Source organism: Phocoena sinus, chromosome 6 (assembly GCF_008692025.1).
Source record: "Phocoena sinus isolate mPhoSin1 chromosome 6, mPhoSin1.pri, whole genome shotgun sequence".
NCBI classification, from domain to species: Eukaryota; Metazoa; Chordata; class Mammalia; order Artiodactyla; family Phocoenidae; genus Phocoena; species Phocoena sinus.
The window spans coordinates 90,941,504-90,969,162 of NC_045768.1; the positions used below are offsets into that span (position 1 = coordinate 90,941,504).

General features: G+C 37.2%; 1 protein-coding gene and 1 non-coding gene across 4 annotated transcripts in view; both read left to right on the forward strand.

The window, feature by feature from the left end:
* Positions 1-525: 525 nt before the first annotated feature.
* Positions 526-27,659, forward strand: part of IARS1 (isoleucyl-tRNA synthetase 1) — an 81,198-nt gene continuing 54,064 nt past the window's right edge. The window contains exons 1-8 of one of the 3 annotated variants that reach the window (XM_032633934.1): positions 526-616; positions 7,235-7,360; positions 7,906-8,062; positions 8,309-8,428; positions 10,316-10,398; positions 14,015-14,132; positions 18,334-18,481; positions 27,434-27,521. In XM_032633934.1, the coding sequence (XP_032489825.1) occupies positions 7,242-7,360; positions 7,906-8,062; positions 8,309-8,428; positions 10,316-10,398; positions 14,015-14,132; positions 18,334-18,481; positions 27,434-27,521 (833 nt within the window). In that variant the 5' untranslated portion in view covers positions 526-616; positions 7,235-7,241. Of the gene's footprint in view, positions 712-7,234; positions 7,361-7,905; positions 8,063-8,308; positions 8,429-10,315; positions 10,399-14,014; positions 14,133-18,333; positions 18,482-27,433; positions 27,522-27,659 lie in introns of all 3 variants that reach the window. The other 2 variants (XM_032633935.1, XM_032633936.1) reach the window with 2 other exon arrangements.
* On the forward strand, positions 3,625-3,757 carry LOC116756199. The gene has a single exon (XR_004350568.1). It is a non-coding gene; the product is annotated as a small nucleolar RNA SNORA84 (small nucleolar RNA).

Sequence of the window (27,659 nt, forward strand, 5' to 3'; positions counted from 1 at the left end):
GGCTCTGCATTTTTAAAGACTCCAAGGTGGTTTGGTGCAGGTCTCCACTACACCAGAAAACATAGTCCTAGTGCCTAGGGCGGCTTTCCTTAACAGTCATCTAGTAAAGCAGCCTTGAGACTGCGCACTCACGGCCCCGCAGTATAATTACTGAGGCTACTATCGTTGGATTTGGTTAACCCCTGGTGAAAGCATTTACGTCTTGTGTACAGTGAACACCGACAAAGGCTGTGTAACAACGCCCAGTCAGGACGCACAACAGCCTCCTCTCCGTGCCCTTCCCAGTCAGTCCCCACCCCGGAGGCCACAAAATAGTCGTGTCCACCACCGTCGCCCTAGCTGCGCGAAGGATGCAGCGCGTCGCCGCCACGCCACGGAGTCGCACAGCCTGCCAGGGCACAGAGCAACGCCTGGTCGGGTGGTCGTGACTTGGAACGCACGCGGCCAATCGGCGTCCGGCTTGTTTACGGGTGCCAAACGACGGGCGCTGATTGGCCGGTGCAAACCAGGCCACTTCCTCTTAGCCTCACGCTTTCGGGGCGTTGCATCACCTCTAGACTTGACCAAGGCGTAGACGCGGCTCCTTCCGACGTACTCAGGCTCGGAGGCCCCTCAGGTACGCCTGGTACTGCTTGCGGAGGCCCCTCAGGTACTCCCCATCCTGCCCGCGGGGCCCCTCAGGTCAACCTGTTCTGCACACGGGCCCCTCAGGTACGCCCCTTACTGCCCACTGGGATCCACAGTCCCTCCGGTACACAAGATTTTTTTTTTTTTAATGTTTATTTTGGGCTATGGGTAAGTTACGAGCATATCCGTTTCCAAAGAAAACATTGGGAGGAGGTCTAAGTGGGGCGAAAGAACTCAGAACCAGGTACCAATCCTGGCTTAGCTCTCGGGCCGAGGATTACAACCCTTGGAAGTTCCTCAGCTTCAGCCTGGTATCCTGGTAACACTTGAACTGTTGGGTGGTTCTCAGAATTTGGTGTGATTGAGCTTACTGGAGTTCAGAAGGTGGACGAAATTACTTGGAAGTCTAGGTATTCATAAGAACAAATCAAGTCTTAGGCTCCCACGAATGGGCATTTATTGCTGGGTGCCTGGGATTAGAGGGAAGTCCCCGTTCTCGGCTCTTACACAGTCTAATAATACAGTATTCCAACTGCACAGAGGAGGAAGACAGTTCCTAAGTGGGATTTTGAGGTGGGAGAAGGAGAAGGCTTCTCAGGAACTGCAGTGGGTTTGGAGCCTTGAAGATAAGTAGGAACTTGGGGATATGGTGCAGGGGACTGTAGTATAATGTATAGCAGGATTTTAAAGTGTGTGTGATTCAGGAGAAGTTGTAGTCACTGCAGTTTCGTGTGAGGAACAAGTGGAAGATGATGCTTGGCTTCCAGCCTTACTGAATTTGTGGTTTCCTTCTTGAGTGAAGTGGTGTTTGAAATGAATCCAGAAGGGAAGATAAGTTTTTTATTAGGTTTGACAGTATTACTTTTAGCATTCATTCAGGTGTTGCAGAGAGGTCAGGAAGAGTGAAACTATAGGCAAAGCAATTGTTTTAGGGATTTCTAAGTAATACGATGAACTTTTACAAAGTAAATATCAGTAAAATGGTGGACAGTATATCTTCTTCATAAGTGATTAGAGAGTGAATTATAGGGAAGAGAAGGCAGCTAAATGCAGATTGCACTCTTAAATGTTTTTGGAAAGATGATATAGTGACTGGGCAAAGGCAATAGAGTAGAATTTGTGGACAAAGGAGTAATGATAATAATTTCCGTAGATGACATGTGATTGCTCAGATAGCCATTATTTCACTTAACGTTAAATTAGCATTGTATTTACAAACTTTATTTTACAGGTGGCAGAACTGAGGTTTAAAGGTTGAGTAACTTTTCCTATAAGTCACATAGTAGGTTGTGGCACCAAAACTGTCAAATTCCAAAGCCAACCCTCTTAACCATTATCCTTGCCAAGAGGAGCCCACGGAGTGGGATATTGGAAAGGCAGGTGGGGGAAATATCACTGATGGAAACTAAGGATGCTGACAAACGGATTTGTTCAAACTTTTTGAGCACTACCATGTGTAAGCACATGGTAAGACAGTAAGAGGTTACACAGTAAAATGCTTTTGCCAGCAATAAGTTTACAGTTGAGTTGGAGAGACATGGGCATGCAGTACAAATAAACCATAATGTGTAGGAGAGGAGCAGATTCTGGGGAGGGGGATATTAGTTTTGTAAAAAGGGGATTGGTAAATCACCATAGAGCAGAGTACATTTAAGCTAAGCAGTGCTAGAGTATTTGGAGAAAGGGCCTGAACGCAAAGCAGTATGTCAGCAAAGCAGTTCTGTTTCTCAGCAATGTCAAGAATGTGATGTAGTTGGAGCTTGAGTTTTGTAAGAGTAAAGGCCAGGAGTAGTAACTGTGGGTAAGATCATGCTGCCCCACTGAAAAGTCTCTACAGAAACCATTGGGAGTGAGGAACCATTGCATTTTTCTTTTTTTAATACAGAGTGATACTTTCAGAACTTTTCTATTAGGAAGGTGGTGTGTAGGATGTATAGTATTTATTTTTCCCTTTATTTTTAAACTTTTTATGATAATACATACTCAAAAATAATCAAGACAGAGTAATATGAAGTAAATAAAAATCTGTTCTTTCACGCCTTCCTCATCTAATCCTATTCTCTGGTGGTAGCCATTGTTAAGTTTGGTGGGTAACCTTCTAAATTAAATGCAGAATTACTTAAACATAGACTCAGTGTATTTTTAATCTCTTGAAAATATTATAATACACATAGTATATAATATAATACACATAGTATAAATTGCTATAATTTATACTATAATACACATAGTATAAATTGCTATAACTGTGACTTGCTGTTTTCTTTCTCAGTATGTATAAGGAATATATATATTTGATATATTATGATTTATTATCTTTAATGCCTGCATGGTATTGATGTACCATAATTTATTTTATCTAGATAATAGTCTATTATCTATTCATGGATATTTAAGTTGTTTTCAGATATTTGTCTATAGAAATGCTTCAGTTGATACCTTTGTACATATTTTATACATTTGTGTAAGTAAATCTCTGGGTTATATGTTAATAGGATAGACCCACCTCTTGGGTTAAATTTGACTTAATGTAACAAATTATGAAGACCTGAGAATGAGGAAGAGGAAATAGAGAAATAGACTTAGAAGTCAGACCCACATGACTTGGTGATCACCTGGATATGGGGATCATCTGGTAGTATTAAGGGTAACTCAGAAATTTCAGGTAATGGGAAGGAATAGTGGAACTACTAGTACAGTGGAATTAAAAATGGGAGCAAGTGTGGCAAGGAAGATCATGAGGTTTATTTTAAACAAAAATGTTTTTGGTATGCTTTTCCAAGATCTGTGGAGGTAAATACAAGTAAAGGTGAAGGAGGGTATCTAGAAATTGCTGAACAGGAAGTTGAGGCTAAAGAGGTCTGCAGGAGTCATTGGAATAAGGGAGATAGTGGTGGCCTTGGATTATAGTTAAAGGGAAGAAGAGGAGGTTGCTTCCCTGAGCCTGACCTGGTAGGGTTATCTCCCTCTTCTTTCTGCTCCCCCTTTCCCCCAAGAGCCCTGTGGTTACTGGATGCTGTTGTGCAGGTACAGCTCTCCAGTGGATGTGAGGGGCCAGAGCAATCCTGTGATTTATGCATGGGGGCCGTTTCTCCTCAGCAGCCGCCATAGCCCGGTCACTGATACATGGCTCTTCCTAGAATAGTCTGTACCATTACATGGGTCTTTGTGTTTGGCCTAATAATGCAGTGGTTCTTAATCTTTGGGGGGAGTAGAGGCTCTCTAGAAAATTTTATAAAAGTTAAAAACCATCTTCACAGAAAGCTTAAATCTCATTTTCTCAAAAAAAAAAAAAAAGTTCAGATAGATATTCCAGAATAATGGTTAGAACAGTTTAAGAGAATGACTTAAATTTTGATGTGCATGCTCATCCCCTAGGATCTTGTTAAAAAGCAGGTTCAGATTCCTCAGTCCAAGGTGGGGCTGGTGAGTCTGCTCTAATCAACTTCCATAGATGCTGGCAATCATAGGACCAGCCTTGACAAGCATTAGGGGGTGACAGAAATAAGTATGTTGATATCTAAAGATCTGTTAGTCTTCAGATGTAACCCCTTAAGTTTCAATTGGCCTCTAGTAAGGTTGTCACTGAACCAGTAGGACTCCTACTAAATCAGTAAATGCACAGACTGACACCTCTCTCCATCCTTCAAAGGCTGGAAATTATAACAAGAACTCAAGATCCAAAATGCTTTTCAACTTCTGTTTAATAACATTTAATGGAACACCCTAATCAGAAATGGATAGTTGAGTTAAATGGCCCACCTGTTCTTTCCTTATTTTTTTCCTATATAAAACTCAAAGGTACTCTCACATCTCAAAAATAAATGACAGGGGGACAAAAGGAAAGACACCGCTTGTAACAAACTTAAAAAAATGTTTTTTCTGATGTTAAAAATGTTTATTAAACAGATCACTCATTTCCATGTGTGACTCAGACCTCGGTGGCAAAAATCTCATTTTTTATAGATTTTTCTCTTATGTGCAAAATCAATATCCTTTTAACTTTTTATCCCTTGTCTTGGCTGCTAGGAAGCTCACAGTCATATTTTGAATCAGTGTTGCTAATTCATAAAAGCATAGGAGCTGCATGATTTAAATTTTCCCTGATCCTGAATTTCCATATAATTTTTAGATTCCCTAATTTTATTTTTAATCAATGTGTGTATGTGCCATTTTATGGTTAATCTTTTGGTTAGTCTCTTCACATTCTCTGTCAAATAAAATAGAGTAGAAATTAGTTAACATAGTAAGACTATATTTGTCTTTGAAATTCCATAATTTCTAGCATTGCTTTATATACATAAATTTATTTTTTATTTGTTTTTTATAAAAAAAATTTTTTTTTTGATGACATGGGTCAATTACTGTACTTCGGCTTTGATGTTTTCAGAATTGGTTGAGGTATGTAAGTCTCTTTGCTCCTAGAGTCAGTTATCCCAGAGTGTTACAGTTCTTGTGTTCTTAAGATTTTCCACCTACTCTGTTGTTTTCTCATTATTAGCAATTCTGTCCCCTTCTAATCTGATGTTGGCTTGGAAATCTGGTCACCAACCTTATTAGAATTATAAAGTGAGAATAAATAGGCTTTGAGGAGGAATGGGCTCGAGGATGCTCACTAGATAGTTAAGCCCCGACTGATCAAATGTTTCTGAAAGAAGTTATTAACAAACTTCTGAAAAAAAGATACTTTAAGACTTCTCTCACCAGGCACTAAATCAGAGAGAGATAGAGTTTGTCTTTTACAAAAATCATGAGTAAGCAACAAAAGTGATAAAATGTAAAATTAGAATGAGCTAGGAATTATTTGAATGTGATTCTCATCTTTTTAGCTTTAAAATTTTTTTAGGTTTTGCCTGTTTCCCTCAGAAAGATTAGGTTGATTCAACAGAAGTGCTTTCTGTCCTGTGAATGTAGGTAAAAATTTTTACCTACTTTGAGATTTATTTTTTCAGATTATTAATGAATTTTTAGTATCATTAGACAGAATTGCCAAGATTTTCTTTTCCTTTTTTTTAAGTGTGTTGTCTGCAATTACTAAATGTTATACTGTAGTTGTAGAATAAGTGAAGAGTGTGAATTGGACACAGATTCTGAAATAAATTTAAAGGTACCATATATTTCTACTTCATACCATATACAGAAATAACTCAAGGTGGATCAGTGGCCTAAATATAAGAGCTAAAACTTCACAACCTTGTTATCTGTAGTGGTCTCTTAGATATGACACCAAAAGTTGAAGTAGCGAAACCAATAAATAAACAGGACTTCACCAAAATTAAAAGTGTTTGTGCTTCAAAGAATATACCATGACGAAAATAAGAAACAAGCCACGGAATGGGAAAAAATTTTTGCAAATCCTGTAACTGATAAGGGGATTTTATCTAGAATATAAAGAACTCTTACAACTCAGCAGTAAAAAGACAACCCAGTTAAACAATGGGCAAAGGATGAATAGACATTTCTCCAAAGAAGGTATGAAATGGCCAATAAACTCAACATCACTAATCATTAGGGAAATGGAAATCAAAACCACAATGAGATACCATGTTATACCCACTAGGATTTCCTATAATCCAAAGATGGACGATAAGGAGTGAGGATGTAGAAAAACTGGAATCTCATTCTCTGCAGGGAGAATGTAAAATGACACAGCAGCTTTGGAAAACATTTTGGCAGTTTCTCAAAAAGTTAAACATAGTACCATATTACCCAGCAGTTGTACTCCTAGGTATTTACTTAAGAGAGCTGAAAACACATGTCCACATAAAAACTTATACATGAATATTCATAGCAGCTCTGTCCAAAAGTGGAAACAATGCTAATGTCCATGAACTGATGAATGGATAAACAAAAAGTGGCATATCCATATGATGAAATATTATTCAGCCGTAAAAAGCAATCTAGTATGAGTGCATATCACAACATGGATGAACCTCGAAAACGTAATTCTAAGTAAAAGAAGCCAGATGCAATAGGCTGTATATACATAATTTCATTTATGTGAAATGTCCGGAATAGGAAAATCTAGAGAGGCAGAAAGCAGATTAATGGTCTCCAGGAGGCTGGGGAAGAGGAGAATAGAGAGTGACTGCTAATGTGTACAAGTTCTTGGAGGGCAGAAGTGGGAGTAGTGAAGAAAATGTTCTGGAAGTAGTGAGTGGTGGTGGTTGACCAACCTTGTGAATATACTTTAAAAAAAAAAAAAAAGGTAAAAATGAATTGTACACTTTATTTTTTAAAAAATATTTATTTATTTATTTATTTGGCTGTGCCAGGTCTTAGTTGCAGCATGCGGGACCTTCGTTGCGGCACGTGGGATCTTTTTTCAGTTGTGGCATGCGGGATCTAGTTCCCTGACCAGGGATCAAACCCAGGCCCCCTGCATTGGGAGTGTGGTCTTAGCCACTGGACCACCAGGGAAGTTCCATATTATATACTTTAAAAGGGTGAACTTTACGGTATGTGAACTTTACCTTAAAAAAAGGGGAATTTTTTTTAAGTACCAGGTAGTATCATGGCTAGTGATAGGTACATCTATTTTAATGTATGGCACTCTGTTATTCCTAGACTTCTCTTTTGAGAATAATAAATTTGATTTCTCTTGCAGTAACAAAATGGTTCAACAAGTTCCAGAAAACATCAATTTTCCTGCTGAAGAAGAGAAAATCTTGCAGTTTTGGTCCGACTTTAATTGTTTTCAGGAATGCTTAAAGCAATCAAAACATAGGCCAAAGTATGTGAATTTCTTTGGTAGAGTCTTTAAGAATAAGAGGTCTTCCGAATAGAGTTTATATGTCACTCTCTTCCTTTCCATTTTTCTCATTATCACTACCCTCATTTAAGCATTTAGACTAGTAGTGTAATAGCCTCCTATTGGGGTACTTCCTGCCTCTAGTCTTCATTCACCTAAAGACCAGTCCTTTCTTTAATTACTGTTTTCATCATGTGTCTCCTGTGCTCAAAAATTTTATCATAGGTGTTTGTTGCCCTATTTTATAGATAACTCAGGATCAGGGTGAATAATTTCCCTTATATCATGGAACTAATTAATGAAGGATGGATGGTCCAATACAGGTCTCTCCAACTCTGTCATAATTAGCTTTTTTAAAGGCAGGGCCTACAGTAGATACATAATCAGTTATGTCTGAGTTTCCTAGCCTCGCAGCTTTTCTTCTCCCCAAAGGCTCTACAATTACAGGAGCTATCTATAGAAAAATGCTGTCCTAAATTTTTGCTATCTGTTTTAAAGTAACTTAACGTATTTTTATTACCTCTTAGATTTACCTTCTATGATGGGCCTCCTTTTGCAACTGGACTGCCTCACTATGGACATATACTTGCAGGGACAATTAAAGATATAGTTACAAGATATGCTCACCAGAGTGGGCTTCACGTTGACAGAAGATTTGGATGGGATTGTCATGGTTTACCTGTGGTATGTTTGAGTCACCAGCCTTATAATGTTTTGATTTTTTAATAAGCATTATATTTCATTATATAATATGTTAAAGTATGAATTTTTGCTATAATCAGACTTTCTTCATTTTTATAATACTATTTATAGTTCATTTTCTCTGTAGATTTTCTGAGAACTAATTTTTTTTAATCTGTTTTCTAGTTTTGTCGAATTGCATTTGCTTCATAGGGCAGGGATGTTAACAATCTTATTGCAAATTTTCAGGAATATGAAATTGATAAGACACTGGGAATCAGAGGACCAGAGGATGTAGCCAGATTGGGGATTGCAGAATATAACAGTCAGTGCCGAGCAATTGTGATGCGATATTCTACTGAGTGGAAGGTATTTTTGGTTATTTTAAGGAGAATGAAAAAAAACTCTAGCTTTTAAATGGGGGTTGAAATGTTTTATGGTTCCTTGTGCTTTTTATGATATGTGCCCAAAAGAGGGGTTGATAATCCTCTTTAAAGGAGTGTTTAGCTTCCATCTTCAACTCCATTACTTAAACTGTTAGCTTAAACTGAACCCTCTCTTTTCTGATTTCTATGTGCTTGATTGGTCTTCCATGTTTAATCTACCTACCCACAGTATATAACAGGAATCATGCTGTCCTAGCAAATAGATTAACTTGAATGTTGGCAATAAAAAAATTCAGATGTTAAAAACAATTCACATTTGTACCCATTGTTTTATATTGATTCCCATCTTGCCCACTGCTTCTCTTTGTTATAGAGCTCCCACAACTGGTATATTTTAGTAACCATCTGGTGCCGGCAGAGCTCTTGTCCTCTCTTATTCTGATGTGCTTAGGAACAAAGGTCCTCAACTCCCCCTTTCCTCAGTGGCTCTCAGATTAATATATATATATACAACTTAAAAACATGTCTGGCTTTTATTTTTTTCCATCTTTACTATCTTACCACTTTGTCAAATTTGCTATTCTTCAGAATTCCCTCAGTCTTCCAGACTTCAAGCTTTAATCATCATGACCGATTCAAATGTCAAATCCTATCAAGCCTTTCTTAGTATCTCTTATACTAAGTATCTCTTATACATTTCTTTTCATTCCTACAACCTAGTCTCTCACCCACCATTGTCTTTATTTCTATAAGAATCTACCTACCAATTGGTCTCTTGCTCATGTTCCTTCCACTTAGCCTGCCAAGTTATTTCTCTCAAGACTGTTCATTGTACTCTTCCTGCTCAAAACTTATCTTCATTGTTGAATGAAATCTGATTTCATCAACCTAAAAATCAAAGCTCCTCAATTTTCTCCTAACCTAACTTTCTTTAATCTACCTTTCTTGCTTGGTCACCAGTAGGGGAAAATCCTGATGATTATAACATGCATATGGGTTCTTTTTATTTTTTCTCCCCCCAAAATGATATGAAGAGCCTCTATACCCATCACCCACTTCCCAAAAGCTAACACCTTTAATAACTATTGTATAATTATCAAAAGCAGGATTAACATTGATACAATATTATACACCTTGTTCAGATTTAACCAGTTGTCCCACTGATTTTTATTTTTGATGCAAGATCCAATCTAGGAGCATAGATTGCATTTAGTTGTCATACCTCCTCAGTCTCTTTCAATCTGGAACATTCCCTCAGTGTTTGTCTTTCATGACCATGTCACTTTTAAAGAATACAGACCAGTTATTTTGTAAGAAGTCCCTCGGTGTCTGATGTTTCCTTATGATTCAGTTTAGGTTATACATTTTTGGCAAGAATTCCTCAGAAGTAACATCATCCCCTTCTCAGTCTATCATATCAGAAGGCCTGTGATGCTGATAAGTCTCATTGGTGTTGTTCACTTTGTTCACTAAGGTGATTTTGTCAGGTTTCTCCATTGTAAAGTTGCAGTTTTTCCTTTGTAATTAGTAAGTACCCTGTTTCTTATCATACTATGACTCAGTAATTTTAGCAACCATTGATGATTCATGCCAGCAACAGTTAGACGTGTGTTTGCCAAATGGTAGTTTTGGTAGACTTTTATAAAAGAATGTTAATACTTGTAAATAACATTCCCTGCATATAGGATGAATGCCAAGAAAACTTGTTCTTAACCTTGCAAAATGTGTTATTTACAGTATACATCTACTGGAACCATTGATGGTTCTGTTTTTCCAAAATCATCATATGTAGTGATAATAGAAGTAAAACAAATAGCTATACAATAACAAATACCATTGTCTAAAAACTCTAATATTCATATTTTTTAAGTCTACTATTACCAGACTTGGCCGATGGATTGACTTTGACAATGACTACAAAACTCTCTATCCACAATTCATGGAATCTGTCTGGTAAGTTTATTTGAAGTTGAAATATAATGACTATTTTGTTATATTAGTTAGTAGAGATGCTCTAGCATGAATCCACTTGTTTTCAGATCCACAATTATCTGAAATCTTTGGGGATGGATTTGTTTTGTTTCTGTTTTTAAAGACTTAATTTTGTTGTGAACCTAAAAATGCTCTAAAAATATAAAAGAAGGGGCTTCCCTGGTGGCGCAGTGGTTGAGAGTCCGCCTGTCAATGCAGGGGACACGGGTTCGGACCTTGGTCCGGGAAGATCCCACATGCCGCGGAGCGGCTGGGCCCGTGAGCCATGGCCGCTGAGCCTGTGCGTCCGGAGCCTGTGCTCCACAGCAGTGAGAGGCCCACGTACGCAAAAAAAAAAAAAAAAAAAATATAAAAGAGGAAGATATACAGATTTCCCATGTACGCTGTGCCTCCACACATACATAGCCTCCTCCATTATCAACATCCCCCACCAGAGTGGTACATTTGTTACAATTCATGAACCTACCTTGACAGATCATAATCACGCAAAGTCCAGAGTTTACATAAGGGTTCACTCTTGTTATGCATTCTATGGATTTGGGCAGATGTGTGATGACATATATCCATAATTCTAGAATTATGCATTGCCATAAAATTCCACTGTACTCCACCTATTCGCCCCTTCCACCCCTAGGTTTATTTTTGAATTCAGTAAATTTTGGATTCTAGAAAGGTATTAGGTTATCCATATGTTCTGTAGTACTTAATGGCCCTAGCAGATTGAGCAGCAACCTGTAATCAATTTCATTAGTATTTCTGTATCAGAACATACAACTCTTCACACTAAGTAAAATAAACGAAGAATATAAATGGCCTGATGTGAGTTCAAGGTTTTTTTGTCAAATTAATTAGTACCAAATTTTAGGAAAATTAGGTTTCAGAAATGGGTTTGTTTGTTTGAAGGAATTAAGTCTAAGAGATGTGCACTTGAATTTTTTACTAAGAGAAGTTATATATGCGGTCACTTTCATGAGTTTCAAAATGAATTTTGCTTCCTTTTACTATTATAAGACAACTGTTGCAATGCCAGTCTTTTTTTTTCTTTTAATCTATTTTCTTTATTTTTGGCTGCATTGGGTCTTTGTTGCTGCATATGGGCTTTGTCTAGTTGCAGTGAGTGGGGGCTACTCTTCGTTGTGGTGTGCAGGCTTCTCATTACTGTGGCGTCTCTTGTTGCAGAGCACAAGGTCTAGGCACGCGGGCTCAGTAGTTGTGGCACATGGGCTTAGTTGCTCCACGGCATGTAGGATCTTCCCAGACCAGGGCTCGAACCCATGTCCCCTGCATTGGCAGGCAGATTCTTAACCACTGCACTACCAGGGAAGCCCAATGCCAGTCTTGATAGGTGATTTAACCTGAGCCTCCTACAATAGTCTGAGAATCATTATGTATCATTAATGGGCAAATAGTTATTATAATAGTTGCAAAATGACCTATGTATATAACTCAGGCCTTGAGGGAGTCCTACTTTTGTTAAATTATGCATGATTACAGGTGAGTTGCAAAGCTCTTTTGTAGGATACATATTTCTGTGCTGCACTGTAGGTGCTTGTGCCTCTTACTGTCGTCCTATCTACCTGATTACATTTCTATTAGTCAAGATCTGTTGCACATGCTTGGCACGTGCCTTTGCCTTTGAGGAGCTAGATACCGTGGGACAGTTCTCAGACCCTCTGACTCTGATGTGCCCCTGTGGGTGCATCTCCAGACCCATGTACCCAAGGGTGAGAGCTGATTAAACTCTCTGACATGGCAGAAACTTTGGACAGGGAGGCTTCCCATTTCACTGAGTAGTTGGAGTTCTCATGATTAGGGCATTCTAAAAGGCAGGGTTTCTCTTAAACTTCTGAAAAAGAAGGTACTCTTTATGCTCTAGATCAGGACAGTTTAGCACTTAAATGTGGTTAGTATGACCAAGAAACTGAATTTCTAATTTTAATAAATTTAAATGAGCACATGTGGCTAGTGCTACCATGTTGGACAATATAGCTCTACATCAGACTTCTTAATTTACATAAAACATACTTGAATCGGGGGAAAACCATTTTCAAAGCCTCTTGCTATTAGAATGTTAGTTATTCCTGAGGAACATGTTGGCATATAAATAAGGCATATAGACCTAGGGTGAATATTTAAAAAATAGTAGGAGATACATTTAAAATGATAACATTAATTTAATGGTGATAATTTAGATTGAGTTGGTGCTTTTGAGTATATAAAGTACTTCCACTTGATTTTTCTCAGATGATCCAGAAAGTCCCGTGGATTGGGTTAGGACCCACTTTGAGGTAAAGGCAAGTGGTTGTGACTTGCTTGAGATCACACAACTAATTATATGGCTCTTAGGCTTGAATCTTGGTCTTATGATGCAAATCTGACACTTTTCCTCTGGTCTCTGGTGAATGTCCTTGCATCAGAGTATATAATTTAAGATTGAGTTTAAACTTGGGAAATTTGTTACAAGATGTCACCTTTTAGGCTTTATCCAAAGCCAAAGGAATACCATGAAAATACTTGCACAGTTTTACATAAAAATGTATTTTAACAAATGGGAGAGAATTTAATTCATTTATTGTGCCAAGTACATAGGAATCGAACTGTAAAACTGAGTTAAAGACAAGTAAGGATTCCTACCAAATGAATTCTGGCACCCAATTGGGAAAGGTGAGTAGTCACCACAGGAGAACCTGGGATGACTGTTTTCCAGTGTCTTGCTACATTTAGCTTAGAGCAACATGTTTAAGTGTTTAATAAAAGTTTTTGACTGACTGTAGGAGAGATATCTGATCCTAATCCCAGTGGTTTATACTTTATAAATTGCCTCTGTAAAACTGTCCATTACAGTGAAATTTAAGCAGTATACCAGAAAACTATTAAGAAAAACAAGAAGTCTGGGCTTCTCTGGTGGTGCAGTGGTTGAGAATCCACCTGCCAATGCAGGGGACATGGGTTCGATCCCTGGTCCGGGAAGATCCCACATGCCGCGGAGCAGCTAAGCCCCTGTGCCGCAACTACTGAGCCTGTGTGCCTAGAGCCTGTGCTCCGCAACGAGAGAAGCCACAGTAATGAGAAGCCTGCACACTGCAACGAAGAGTAGACCCCGCTTGCTGCAACTAGAGAAAGTCCGCGCATAGCAACAAAAACCCAACACAGCCAAAAATAAATAAATAAGTAAATTAAAAAAATTTTTTTAAAAGTCTGAAATCCCAACCATAGTTAACATATTGGTGAAAATCTACTTTTTTAGCATCTCTAAAAGTGTAAATATGTATACTGATACATAGTTTTACATAATTGGTACCTCATTGTACAGTATGGTGTCAGTTGCTTTTCTCAGTCAACATCAAGTCATGAACACCTTTCCATGTCAACAGTTACTTGCACTTTTAATGTCTACATAATATCTCATTATACTGATCTGTTGTAATTTACCAGCTATTCACCAGGTGAAAGACATTGTGTTTCCACGTCTTTGGCTGTGAGAAACTCTACAGACAGAAACTGGCATAAATGTTTGCATTTGGGAAAATAGAATTATGGTTATGTAATTGTAAAATTCTGTCTCTTTACTTGCCAGGTGGGTCTTCAAACAGCTCTATGATAAAGGCCTTGTTTATAGAGGAGTGAAAGTCATGCCCTTTTCCACTGCATGCAATACTCCACTTTCCAACTTTGAATCTCACCAGAATTACAGGGTATGTGAGATGTCATTGGTGTTAAGTTATGTACTCAGAAGTTAAATGGCTATGGTGATCATGGTAACTTAGTCCCAGTGTGGAACGTTTGCCGGGGGAGTGATGTGAATGATGTGTCTTAATGTGATAGGTTTTGCTTGTTTTAACCATATTTTTATGCCTCTCTTTGTTTAATAAGTCCAGCTCTGCTCTATTTTCCTCCAGTCACTGTTTCATAAGGGTTACAGCTTAGGGTGTTTTTGTGCCTCACCTGAGGCTTTGTAATATCATTTATTTGTTAAAAGTATTTGGAGGAAAATCTGATTTGCGATTGGTGATGTGTTATGATCTTTGATGAATGGAGTAACTTGCTGTCATTGGTATAAGAGTTTAGACGTGTCTGTTGTTTACAAAGTGTACTGCTTTACCTTATCCAGGGAGATAGTAAAGACTGTAAGTCTTCAGGAATAACTATCTATTCTCATGTGTGTATATTCAAGGGGTGTTTTATTTCTGAGTTTATCTAACCCTCTTTGTTTTTAAAGGATGTTGATTTGTTTGGAATTCTATCTCATGGCTAAGGTTTGGAAAAGAGAAATGTGCTGTAAATAAACAAACTGTATTTACCTACATATCATTATTATTAACACTTGGATTTCAAAAGCACTTTTCGTCTTGCAGAATGCTTTCAATATCCCATTGGATCGTTGCATATCCTTGTGAGGTAGGCATGATGATGCCTGCCTGTTGTCCCCTAAATACCCTTCTATGGCGGTGCTCATGTTATGTTTTTTTTAATAAAATATTTTAAGCACATAAAAATGTAGAAAATAATATACTAACTGTTGAGTACAAGACTTAAGTTTTGTCAAATCTTAATATATTGCTGTATTTGCTTACTTTTTAAAAACACTTTAACGTGGAGAATTTCAAGCATATACAAAAGTAGACAGAATAATTAATTAACAGAATAATTAACTCCCATGTCCTATCGTGTATCCCCTACAATCTCTTTGGTCAATCCTGCCCCATCTACACACTCCACTTACTTCTCCCAGACCCTTTTTCGAAAGCAAGTTTTAGACATATCATTTTATCAATAAGTAATTCATTATATATCTTTACTAGATAAGAAATATTTCTTTAACATTACCAGAGTACCATTATCACACCTTAAGAAGTCATCATCAATCATTTTTAATGTTCTTAATATTAAATATTCTGTAGTTGTTTAACTCCTGGATATCATCAGTGTTCATATTTCTATTTGTCTCATACACAGCATCCTTTTTTTTCCCTCAGGTTATTTCTAGTTGGTTTTTTTTGTTTGTTTTTTCTTGTTTTGTTTTAATCGAGACATAAGGAAGGTTCATACACGGTAATAGTTGTCTTTTAGGTCTGTTTTAATGTGTAGGTCTCCATTTCTCTTTCTATGTTTTTCTTTTTCTTTTTTTTTCCCCCTTGCAAATTGTTGTTTGGGAAACAGATATTATCTTGTAGTTTCCCACAATCTGAGTTTTGATGATTACATCTCCATAATCTAACATTTTCTCTGTCCTCTGCATTTTATAGAAATAAGTACTTCATTTTTTTTTTTTTTTTTTTTTTTTGCGGTATGCGGGCCTCTCACTGTTGTGGCCTCTCCTGTTGAGGAGTACAGCCTCTTGGGGAAGGAACTAAGATCGCGCAAGCCTCGCGGCGTGGCCAAAAAATTAAAAAACAAAACATGGGTTTCACTAAATGCATCTGTTGTTGTTGATTTCAAATACATCAAATGTCACAGATAGCAGTTGATTAGTTTTGTCTGGTTCTGTACTTTGAAGAAATGGAAAGATCCACTATGTATTCTTCTCTTTCTGGCTTTTCTCACTCAGCATTATGTTTGTGATAGTCATCCATGTTATGTGTAGTTTTGGATCTTTTGTTCTAATTTCTGTGTAGGTAAATATACCACAGTTTGTTTATTTACAGCACATTTCTCTTTTCCATTTCCTTCTTCACATCCTGATAGGTAACCACTATGCTGAATTTGGTGTTTCTTTTTCATGCGTATTTTTATTATCTATATAAGTATCCATAAGCAGTATTTAGTGTTGTTCGCAAGTTTTTAAATCTCATTCATTGTATTTATTCTGCACCTTGCCTTTTATACTAAACATTGTTTTAAAGTTTCTTCATATTGATACATGTAGCTTTAAGTTTATTTTTAACTGCTGTATAGTGTTTCATATAACAGATTACAATTTATTTATTCATTCTTTTGATAGATATTTGAGGTGTTCAGAGGGCACAGCCTTTTTTTTCTTTTTAAATGGTAAAAATTGGTGTTGCTCCAAATGTTTTGTAATATAAATCCTTGTGTACTATGCTGGAATTTTGTTTGGTAACTAAATTTTTACATGTTAGAGTCCCATTATAGCTTGTTAGGTCCTAGGGTTTTCAAAGTGTATACTCTTCTATAAGTAAATAAATACATTCTCTTATTGGGAAAGAGCAAGCTGTACGGAACTAAATTGAGTTACAGAAGAAAGTCCTTCCAACTTTTCCAAAAGGTAAACCAACTTGTGGTATATAAAAATATTTATTTTTTATATTGTCTAAAGTTTTAGTTTTTAGAAGTCTGGTTGATGTGATTATTTATGAGGCTTATGCTCATTGTGGAAAATTTAGAAGGCCTAGAAGATATAAAGAAGAGGGAAAAAAATTATAATCTCAGTACCCAAAGGAAATCACTATTAATGTTTTATTTAGATTTCCCTTCAGTGGCTTTTTAATTTTTTTCTGTTTATTACTATACATACTAAAATTAATAATTTTTATATCTTAGTACCTATTTCCTGGTTTAATAAGACAACATTTTTTTGCTCCTCCATTTACTTACTCTATTCCATATACTTGCACAAAATGAATGTGAAGCCAACACGCAGATAAAGTTAAAGAACCACCTTGTCAAGCAACCTGTCAAAAGCTCTCCCTTCTCATGGTCCCTTCAGTTTAGCATGTATCCCCCCACTCCTCTATAGCAACCACTGTCCTCACTTCCAACCTCATTGTTTGCTGATTCTGTACTAAATATAAATGGAATTGTACACTTTGTTCTTTTTTTGCATCTGGCTTCTCTTGCTCAAGATTATGTTTGTGAAAGTCATCCATGTTGTGTGTAGTTGTAGATCATCATTTTAATTACTGTCTAGTATTTAACTTATCCATTCTATTGTCGATGGACATTTGGGTAATATCCAATTTTTGGCTCTTATCAGTAGTACTACTGTGAGCATTCTGGAACTTGTCTTTTGGGGAGCATATATACACATTCCCAGGAGTGGGATTATTGAGTCATAACGTATACTTACATTTAGCCCTAGTACAAGAGTTGGCAAACTTTGTAAAGGCCAGATAGTAAATATTTTAGACTTTGTTGGCCAGATCTTTCAGTCCTGTCAAAACCATTCTTAGGTCTTGGGCTCTATAAAAACAGGTAACGGCCAGATTTGACCCATGCATGGACCATGGTTCATTGCCTCCCACTCTAACCCCAAAGGGATTATACTTCCACTAGACAGTTCTGATTACACTGCATCCTTGTCAGCACTTAGTATTTTCTGTCTTTTTTCACTTTGGCCATACTATGAGTGTGTACTAAGGATTGTGTTTGTTTTTAATTTTTGGCATAATTTCAGACTTCCTGAAAAGTTGAAAAGAATTCTCATATACCCTTCAATTCAAATAAAGAATAACACTGTTTTCCAAAATCGTCATTTTATTGACCTAATTCTTTATGGACTTGTTATAAAATAGATCATTGTAATAGTGAAACCTCATTTATGTATCCCACTTGCTACACTATAAATGTTTTATTTGTGACTACTAAGGTAATTATTAAAGCATTTTCTTGAGGGAGGGAGACGCAAGAGGGAAGATATATGGGAACATATGTATATGTATAGCTGATTCACTTTGTTATAAAGCAGAAACTAACACACCATTGTAAAGCAATTATACCCCAATAAAGATGTTTAAAAAAAAAGCATTTTCTTTATGTAAAAAATGTATTTGGAATTTCTCTCTTTGTATTTTCTTTTTACAAATATGGCAGATTTTTTTAAAGCTCAATTTATTCTGAAAATAAAAGTTTATTTTATTCTTTAGGATCAGTTCATTTTTCTTCCGTGTCTACTATTATGGAATCTGTAAAAGAATACTTTATTTCATTTTATTTCAGGATGTTCAAGATCCTTCAATATTTGTAACTTTCCCTTTGGAGGAAGATGAAAATATATCTTTGGTTGCCTGGACAACTACTCCCTGGACTCTACCTAGTAACCTTGCCCTGTGTGTTAATCCGGATATGCAGTATGTGAAGATTAAAGGTAAGTGTGAGCCTGGTTACTTATGATCAATATGAATAAAATGATTTTAATGAATTTTGGGAAAGAATGAAAGCTTACATTTCTTCCCTTTTTTTTTTTTACTTTTTTTATCGAGGTATAATTGACATTATGTTAATTTTAGGTTTACAACAAAATAAACATTTGTGTACCTCATGAAATGAACACCATAGTAAGTCTAGTTAACATTCATCACCATACATATTTACAGAATTTTTTTCTTGTGGTGAGACCTTTTAAGATCTACTCTCTCAGTAACTTTCAAATATGTAATACAGTATTATTATTATTTTTTTTTTTGCGATATGCGGGCCTCTCACTGTTTTGGCCTCTCCCGTTGCAGAGCACAGGCTCTGGACGCGCAGGCTCAGCAACCATGGCTCACGGGCCCAGCCGCTCCGCCGCATGTGGGATCTTCCCAGACTGGGGCATGAACCCGTATCCCCTGCATTGGCAGGTGGACTCAACCACTGCACCACCAGGGAAGCCCTGTAATACAGTATTATTAACTATAGTTGCCATGCTATAAATTATATCCCCACGCCTTATTTTATAATTGGAAGTTTGTACCTTTTAACTCCCTTTACCCATTCCACCCCACACACACACATACACACCCCTGCTTCTAACAACCACCAGTCTGTTCTCTGTATCCATGAGGTTTATTTTTGTTGCTTTGATTTCATTCTTATTCCACATATAAGTGAGATAATATGTGTCTTTCTTTGACTTATTTCACTTAGCCTAATGCCCTCAAGGTCCATCCATGATGGGGTTTTTTTTGTTTGTTTGTTTGTTTTTGCGGTATGTGGGCCTCTCACTGTTGTGGCCTCTCCCGTTGTGGAGCACAGGCTCCGGACGCACAGGCTCCGGACGCACAGGCTCAGCGGCCATGGCTCACAGGCCCAGCCGCTCCACGGCATGTGGGATCTTCCCGGACCAGGGTACGAACCTGTGTCCCCTGCATCGGCAGGCAGACTCTCAACCACTGCGCCACCAGGGAAGCCCCATCCATGATGTTTTAAGCAGCAAAATTTCATTCTTACAGCCAAATAGCATTCCATTGTATATATACATACCATATTTTCTTCATCAATCCATCCATTGATGGACATAGGTTGTTTCCATAATTTGACTATCGTAATTAATGCTGTGATGAACATGGGGTGCAGATATCTTTTCAAGTTATTGTATTCATTTTCTTTGCATAAATACCCAGAAGTAAAATTACTGGATCATATGTAGTTGTATTTTTAATTTTTTGAGGAACCTCCCATACTGTTTTCCATGGTGGCTACACCAACTTACATTCCTATCATCAGTGCAGAGATTCTCTCTTCTCCACATCCTTGCCCACACTTGCTGTCTCTTGTCTTTTTGAAAACAGCCACTCTAACAGGTGTGAGGTGATACCTTATTGGGGTTTTGATTTGCATTTCCCTTATATAACTGGTATTGAGCATCTTTTCATGTACCTGATGGATATCTGATTGTCTTCTTTGGAAAAATGTCTATTCAGATCTTCTACCCATTTTTTAAATTGGTTTGGTAGGGTTTTTTTTTGTTGTTTGTTTTGCTATCAAGTTGCATCAGTTCTTTATATATTTTGGATATTAGCCCCATATCAGCTATATGATTGCAGATATTTTCTCCCATTCAGACGGTTGCCTTTTCATTTCATTGATTACTTTTGCTGTGCAGAAGCTTTAGTGTAATGTAGTCCCACATTTTTTTTCTTTTTTTTTTTTTGCTTCTGTTTCCTTTGCTTTTGTTGTCAGAGCAAAAAAAAGGACATTGCCAAGACCAATGTCAAGAAGTTTATCAACTATGTTTTCATCTAGGAATCTTATGGTTTCAAGTCTTATGTTAAAGTCTTTTATCCATTTGCATTAATTTCTGTGTATGACATAAGAGAGTGGTCCAGTTCTCCCAACACCATTTATTGAAGAGATTCTCCTTTCCCCATTGTATATTCTTGGCCCCTTTGTTGTAAATTAATTGTCTTATGTGTGAGTTTCTTTCTGGGCTCTCTTTTCTATTCCGTTGATCTATGTGTCTGTTTTTATGCCAGTACCGTACTGTTTTGCTTACTAGAACTTTGTAATATAGTTTGAAATCAAGGAGTGTTGTGCCTCCAGCTTTGTTCTTCTTTCTCAAGATTGCATGGACTATTCAGGGTCTTTTGTGGGTCCACATAAATTTTAAGATTGTTTATTCTATTTCTGTGAAAAATGCCATTGAAATTTTGATAGGAATTGCACTGAATCTATAGATTTCCTTCAGTAGTATGGACGTTTTAACAATATTAATTCTTTGAATCCATTATCATGGAACACTTTTCCATTTATTTGTGTCTTCCATTTCTTTCATCAATGTTTTAAACTTTTCAGTGTCTAGGTCCTTCATTTCCTCTGCTAAGCTTATTCCTACATATTTTATTCTTTCTGATGCAATTGTAAATGCAATGTTTTCTTAATTTCTCTTTCTGATAGTTCATTATTGGTGTATAGAAATGCAACAGCTTTCAGTATATTGATTTTGTATGCTGCAACTTTACTGCATTTATTTATTTTTATTTTTTAAAATAAATTTATTTTTATTTATTTTTGGCTGCATTGGGTCTTCTTTGCTGTGCGTGGGCTTTCTCTAGTTATGGCAAGCAGGGGTTACTCTTCGTTGTGGTACACGGACTTCTCATTGCAGTGGCTTCTTTTGTTGCAAAGCACGGGCTCTAGGTGCATGGCCTTCAGTAGTTGTGGCACACAGGCACAGTAGTTGTGGCTCGCGGCCTCTAGAGCGCAGGCTCAGTGGTTGTGGCACATGGGCTTAGTTGCTCTGTGGCACGTGGGATCTTCCCAGACCAAGGATCAAACCTGTGTCCCCTGCATTGGCAGGAAGATTATTAACCACCCTGCCACCAGGGAAGTCCCTCCATTTATTTTTTAGTTCTGAGTTTTTGGTGGAGTCTTGAGTTTTCTATATGTACAATCATATTATCTGCAAATACTGAGTTTTACTTCTTCCTTTCCAATTTAGATACCTTTTATTTCTTTTTCTTGCCCAATTGTTCTGGCTAGGACTTCTAATACTATGTTGAATAAAAGTGGCAAGAGTGGGCATCCTTATCTTGTTCTTGATATTAGAGGAAAAGCTTTCAGTTTTTCACCAAAGAGTATGATATTAGCTGTGGGCTTGTCATATATGGCCTTTATTATGTTGAAGTACATTCCCTTTAAAAGAGGCATTTTTAGTAGAAGTTGTTCAAGTAATTTTATCTAGCTACAAAGAGAGATTATCAGGATAAAGTTGGGGTTTTTTTGTTTGTTTGCTTGTTCGTTTGTTTTTGGCCACACCACACAGCTTATGGGATCTTAGTTCCCCAACCAGGGATCGAACCCGGGCCCCCGGCAGTGGAAGCATGGAGTCCTAACCGCTGGACCGCCAGGGAATTCCCAAGGATGTTGTTATTATCCAGTAACGGAAAAATCTCTTAACTCCCTGGGTTTGTGTGAAGGCAGGGCCTGGATATGTATTGTTTAGGGCTATGCCCTTATAACCCATTACCTAGAACAAAATAAGTATTCAATAAATATCAACTAAATGAATGAATGCTTAAAAAGTCATCATAATAGATAGGAGGAAATAAATAGATGGGTCACACTAGAAATAGAACACAGTTAATTCATTAAGGAAAACTGAGTTGGATACAATATTAGAGAACATCTAAAATTTTCTCAGAAAGTTGCTTAAGTCATGCTTAATTATTATTTTAAAAATATTCTTTACTTTGATTTTTAAATAGACATCAGTATTAGTAATCAGGACATAGTTTATACTTATAACTTAATAAACTTATTACAAATTATACAAAAAATAAATGTATTTACTAGAATCAGTAAAGCCGTTGGGGCTGGGAGGTAGCATGAACTCTCTGGTCACATGTCTTATGATTTATTGTTTGGGAATCTGTTCTTAGGTATGTCATAATCACTCATATGTGCTAATAACCCTGGGGAAATTTACGTTTTATTAAAATTTCTTAGAAACCCAGAAAACCTCTACTAAATAATTTTCTGGTAGTGAATACATAGGTATGGTGTTATGTAGCAGGATACGTTTTGGAGGGAGAAATCTGATAATGAGTTTCAAACAGCACAGCAAAGCCGGTTAGCTTCCAGTGTACTTCTAAAGCTGGAAATAATCCAACTCTTTGGGCCTCCTGAAAGAATAACCATGCCTGTTTCATGTTGGTGAATTCTAAGGCTTGAGGCAAGGGATCCAGAAAGGAAGCCATAAGAAGTGGACAGAGTAAAGGGCAAGAGTATATTTTCAGGAGTTTAGAAGAAAATAATATAAGAAAACATGAGGAACACATCTTAGTTTGCTGATTCCTACTCCCCTCTTTTACATGTCCAAGCAACTAGTTTATCTACTTATTTCCCCTTGGCCTAGGAAAAGGACTATTTTTTTACCCAGAATTTCCTTCTTGGTCCAGTGTAGAAGTGAATACTACTTTTTTTTTTTTTTTAGTTTTTTATTTAATTTTTCTTTTGTATTAGACTATAGTTGATTTACAATATTGTGTTAGTTTCAGGTGTACAGCAAAATGATTCAGTTATACATACACATATCTATTCTTCTTCAGATTATTTTCCCATATAGGTTATTATGGAGTATTGACTAGAGTTCCCTGTGCTATACAGTAGGTCCTTGTTGATTATTTTATATATAATAGAATGTATATATGAATCCCAATCTCCTAATTTATCCCTCCCCCCAACCTTCCCCTTTGGTAACCATAAGTTTGTTTTCTAAGTCTGTGAGTCTTTTTCTGTTTTGTAAATAAGTTCATTTGTATCATTTTTCAGATTTCACATATAAGTGATAACCATATGATATTTGTCTTCCTCTAACTTACTTCGCTTAGTATGATAATCTGTAGATCCATCCATGTTGCTGCAAATGGCATTGTTTCATTCTTTTTTATGGCTGAATAATATTACATTGTTTGGTTTTTTTTGATGTAGAGCTGCATGAACTATTTTTTATATTTTGGAGATTAATCCCCTGGCAGTCTCTTCATTTGCAAATATTTTCTCGCATTCTGTGAGTTGTGTTTTCCTTTTGTTTGTGGTTTCCTTTGCTGTGCAAAAGCTTTTAAGTTTAATTAGGTCCCATTTGTTTGTGTTTGTTTTTATATTCATTACTCTGGGAAGTAGATCCAGGTATTGCTGTGATTTATGTCAAAGAGTGTTCTGCCTATGTTTTCCTCTAAGAGTTTTATAGTATCTGGCCTTACATTTAGGTCTTTAATCCATTTGGGGTTTTTTCCTGTATGGTGTTAAGGAGTGTTCTAATTTCATTTTTTTACACGTAGCAGTCCAGTTTTCCCAGCACCACTTAGGAAGAGACTGTCTTTTCTCCATTGCATATTCTTGCCTCCTCTGTCATAGATTAATTGACCATAGGTGCTTGGATTTATGTCTGGGTTTCTATCCTGTTCCATTGATCTATATATATGTCTGTTTTTATGCCAGTAACATATTGTCTTGACTACTGTATCTTTGAAGTATAGTCTGAAGTCAGGGAGCCTGATTCCTCCAGCTCCATTTTTGTTTCTCAAGATTGCTTTGGCTATTCGAGATCTTTTGTGTTTCCACACAAATTTTAAGATTTTTTTTTCTAGATCTACAAAAAATGCCACTAGTAATTTGATAGGGATTGCACTGAATCTGTAGATTGCCTTGGGTAGTATAGTCATTTTGACCATATTGATTCTTCCACTCCCAGAATGTGGTGTATCTTTCCATCTGTGTCACCTTTGATTTCTTTCACCAGCGTCTTATAGTTTTCTGAGTACAGGTCTTTTGCCTCCTTAGGTAGGTTTATTCCTAGGCATTTTATCCTATTTGATGCAGTGGTTAAAAAGAAAAAAAATTACATTTCTTTTCTTTTTTTAATTAATTAATTTATTTTTGGCTTTATTGGGTCTTTGTTGCTGCGCACGGGCTTTCTGTAGTTGTGGTGAGCCAGGGCTACTCTTCATTGCAGTGTGTGGGCTTCTCATTGCGGTGACTTCTCTTGTTTCAGAGCACAGGCTCTAGGCATGTGGGCTTCAGTAGTTGTGGCACACGGGCTCAGTAGTCGTGGCTCGCAGGCTCTAGAGCGCAGGCTCAGTAGTTGTGGCACACAGACTTAGTTGCTCCATGGCAGGTGGCATCTTCTTGGACCAGGGCTTGTGTGCCCTGCATTGGCAGGCGAATTCTTAACCACTGCACCACCAGGGAAGTCCTACATTTCTTTTTGGAGTAAAAATAGAAGTTTTTGAAAAAGTATTAGATTTAATCAGAAAAATAACCTCTAAGAGCATTTTCATTTCTGATTAAAAAATTAACACAAAACATTAAAATTAACACAAAAAATTAACATTGTACAGAGATATAAAAAGTAAAATTTCATATACTTTTCAGATTATAATACTTTTATACATCATGCTCCTATTACAGATGAAGAACCTGAGACTCAAAGGGGGTGGCGTATCATTGCTATTAGGAATCTCCAGTATGTGTTTTCTCAACACCGCCAAGCAATTAAATCAATTCAAGCACTAGCTATCTGGAGCTTGAGTCAGATATCACAGGTCAAGAGCTTAGTCCTACAAGACTTCCCCCTGCCACTGCAACCCCCCCCCCCCGCCCCCTTTCAGATGTCAGTCACAAGTTCTGGTTGTCACCTGGGCTTCTCACCAACCCATGACTTCCTCCTTGGGTCCGAAGAGCAACTCACAGAACTCAGAAACATTGTACTTACTAGATTACCAGTTTATTATAAAAGAAGATTGTAATGGATACACATGAACTGCCAGATGAAGAAGTGCATAGGGTGAGATCTGGAAGGGTCGCAAGCACAGGAACTTCTCTCCCCAGAACTGGGGTGGGCTACTCTCATAGCATGTGGATACGTTCACTAACCTGGAAACTCTCCAAACCCCATCCTTTTGGGTTTTTATGGAGGCTTTGTTACACGGGCACAATTGATTAAATCATTGGCCATTGGTGATTGAACTCAATCTCTGACCCCTCTCTCCTCCCCAGAGGGGGCTGGAGGTGGAGTATGAAAGTTCCAACCCTGTAGCCATGTGTTTGGTTCACCATCCTTAGGTTACCTAGGGGTTTTACAAAAGTCACTCCATTAACGTAACAAAAGACACCTTTGGTTCCCATCACTTAGGAAATTCCAAGGGTTTTAAGAGCTCTGCCAGAACAGGGATTAAGACCAAATATATATTTCTTACAATATATCATAGTATCATAGAATTGGTACCAGAACTTGAGAACTTTGTACCTTTCAAATATTTCCTGGTGTCAAGTTAACCATAGTCTTGAAGAGGCCCTTTCCATAGAGATTTATATGAAAAAAGAAGGTTGGTACCTTCAGGTTTCTATAGTTTATGGGGAGCAGGGGGAAGTCAGGGAAAGAAAAGAAAAACTCATAGCCAGAAAAAGAATCTGTCTTACAAGACAGTTAACTTGATTCACAATAGCTTGTGCTATCAAGGGAAGAATATTGAGAAAGGAATGGGAAAGTGTTGGGTGTCAGATATTTTTATCATTGTTTAGCTGTGCCTTAGGAGTAGCTAAGACCAAGAGTTGGTTTCTAGCGATATCAACTGGGAAGGAGCTATTTCCACATAGAGCCTGGCTCTGGTGTCTGCTGCTGCTTCTCCCTGCAAGTGCATTTCTGTCTGTTATAAGTTTCCTGTGTTGCCTGTGGATCATGGCCATTCCGTAGTAAGCCTGACAGCCATCTGGCTGAGATTGCAATCGTGTCATTCATCTGCCTGCATACAACTCTTTTACTTCTTGTGTTCTTGTGTACCATGTGTTCTGTGTTTTATTCAGAAAATATAGACTCCACTTATAATGAAGTTCCTGTGAGGTCAGAACTGGTGGGTGGCAACATTATTTGTGGTAGTTTTTCAGTGAATTGCAAAGGCCTTCACAATGATCCATAGATACTCATTTTTCTTACAGCCTTAGTATATTCTTAGGTATAGCTTTAGTATATTCTTGGGTATGTCATACTTTACATGTGGGCGTTTAAATTAGCCTAAATTTTTGTAAGGCAATTTGTCAGTATCTATTAAATTTTAAATGTTTATGCATTTGTTTCAGCTTTTCTCTTCCTAGGATAGTATCCTCCAGAAATGTTTCCAATATGGGTACAAAGACATGTATAAGAATATTCGTTATCCCAGTGTTCATAGCAGTAGCAATTTGAAAGCAGTTTAATTGTCTAGCATTAATTGATATGTTAAAAATAACTTGTACCTCCATAAGATGGAATACTATAGAAGCTATTTAAAAGAATGAGAGAATCTATATGTGCTAACATATGAGAAAATGTTCACAATGTATTATGTGAAAACAAATTACAGAACTGTATTGAGTTATATCCCATAATTATTAAGTTACATGTTTACATAATATGTATGTTGATATATACGTAGAAAAACACCTGGAGGAATAGACACTGAAACGATAGTGTCGAGGCGGGGGCGGGGTGGGGTGGGGAGTGTGAGATTATGGGAAACTTTTACTTTGTGATCTCTTCTTGGTTTGCTAATGTTACGGATTTTAAGCACTCATATATATTACTTTTGGTAGGAGAAAAGATTAATTTACTTAAAATGAATAGAGGTGCAGTTAACAACAACTGATGAGCTGCCTTAACAGCATTTGATGTTTTTGTCTTTTTCGTATGTGGAAAGCACGTGTGCCCTAGCGTTCTTTGTGGTGTTCCTCTGTCAGTGCTGAGCACATTGGATGCAGGTGATATAGGAGCCCCTGGAGGGAAAAATATGCAGATGCGTTTCTTTAGCGTAAGCCAAAGCCTGAATATCATTGAAGTCCACTTTTTCCCTTGCTCTCATAGATGCTGTCAGAGGAAAATTATACATTTTAATGGAAGCCAGATTATCAGCCCTCTATAAATTGGAGAGTGACTATGAGATCCTTGAAAGGTGAGTATACAAATCATTGATTTGTACGTGTGTGTGTGTGTGTGCACGTGCATGTGTGTCTTTAGCTTTAAAAAGTGAGATACTTTATTGCCCAAAAGCTATATTATGCAAGTTTAGTTTTAAGTACTAATACCAAGT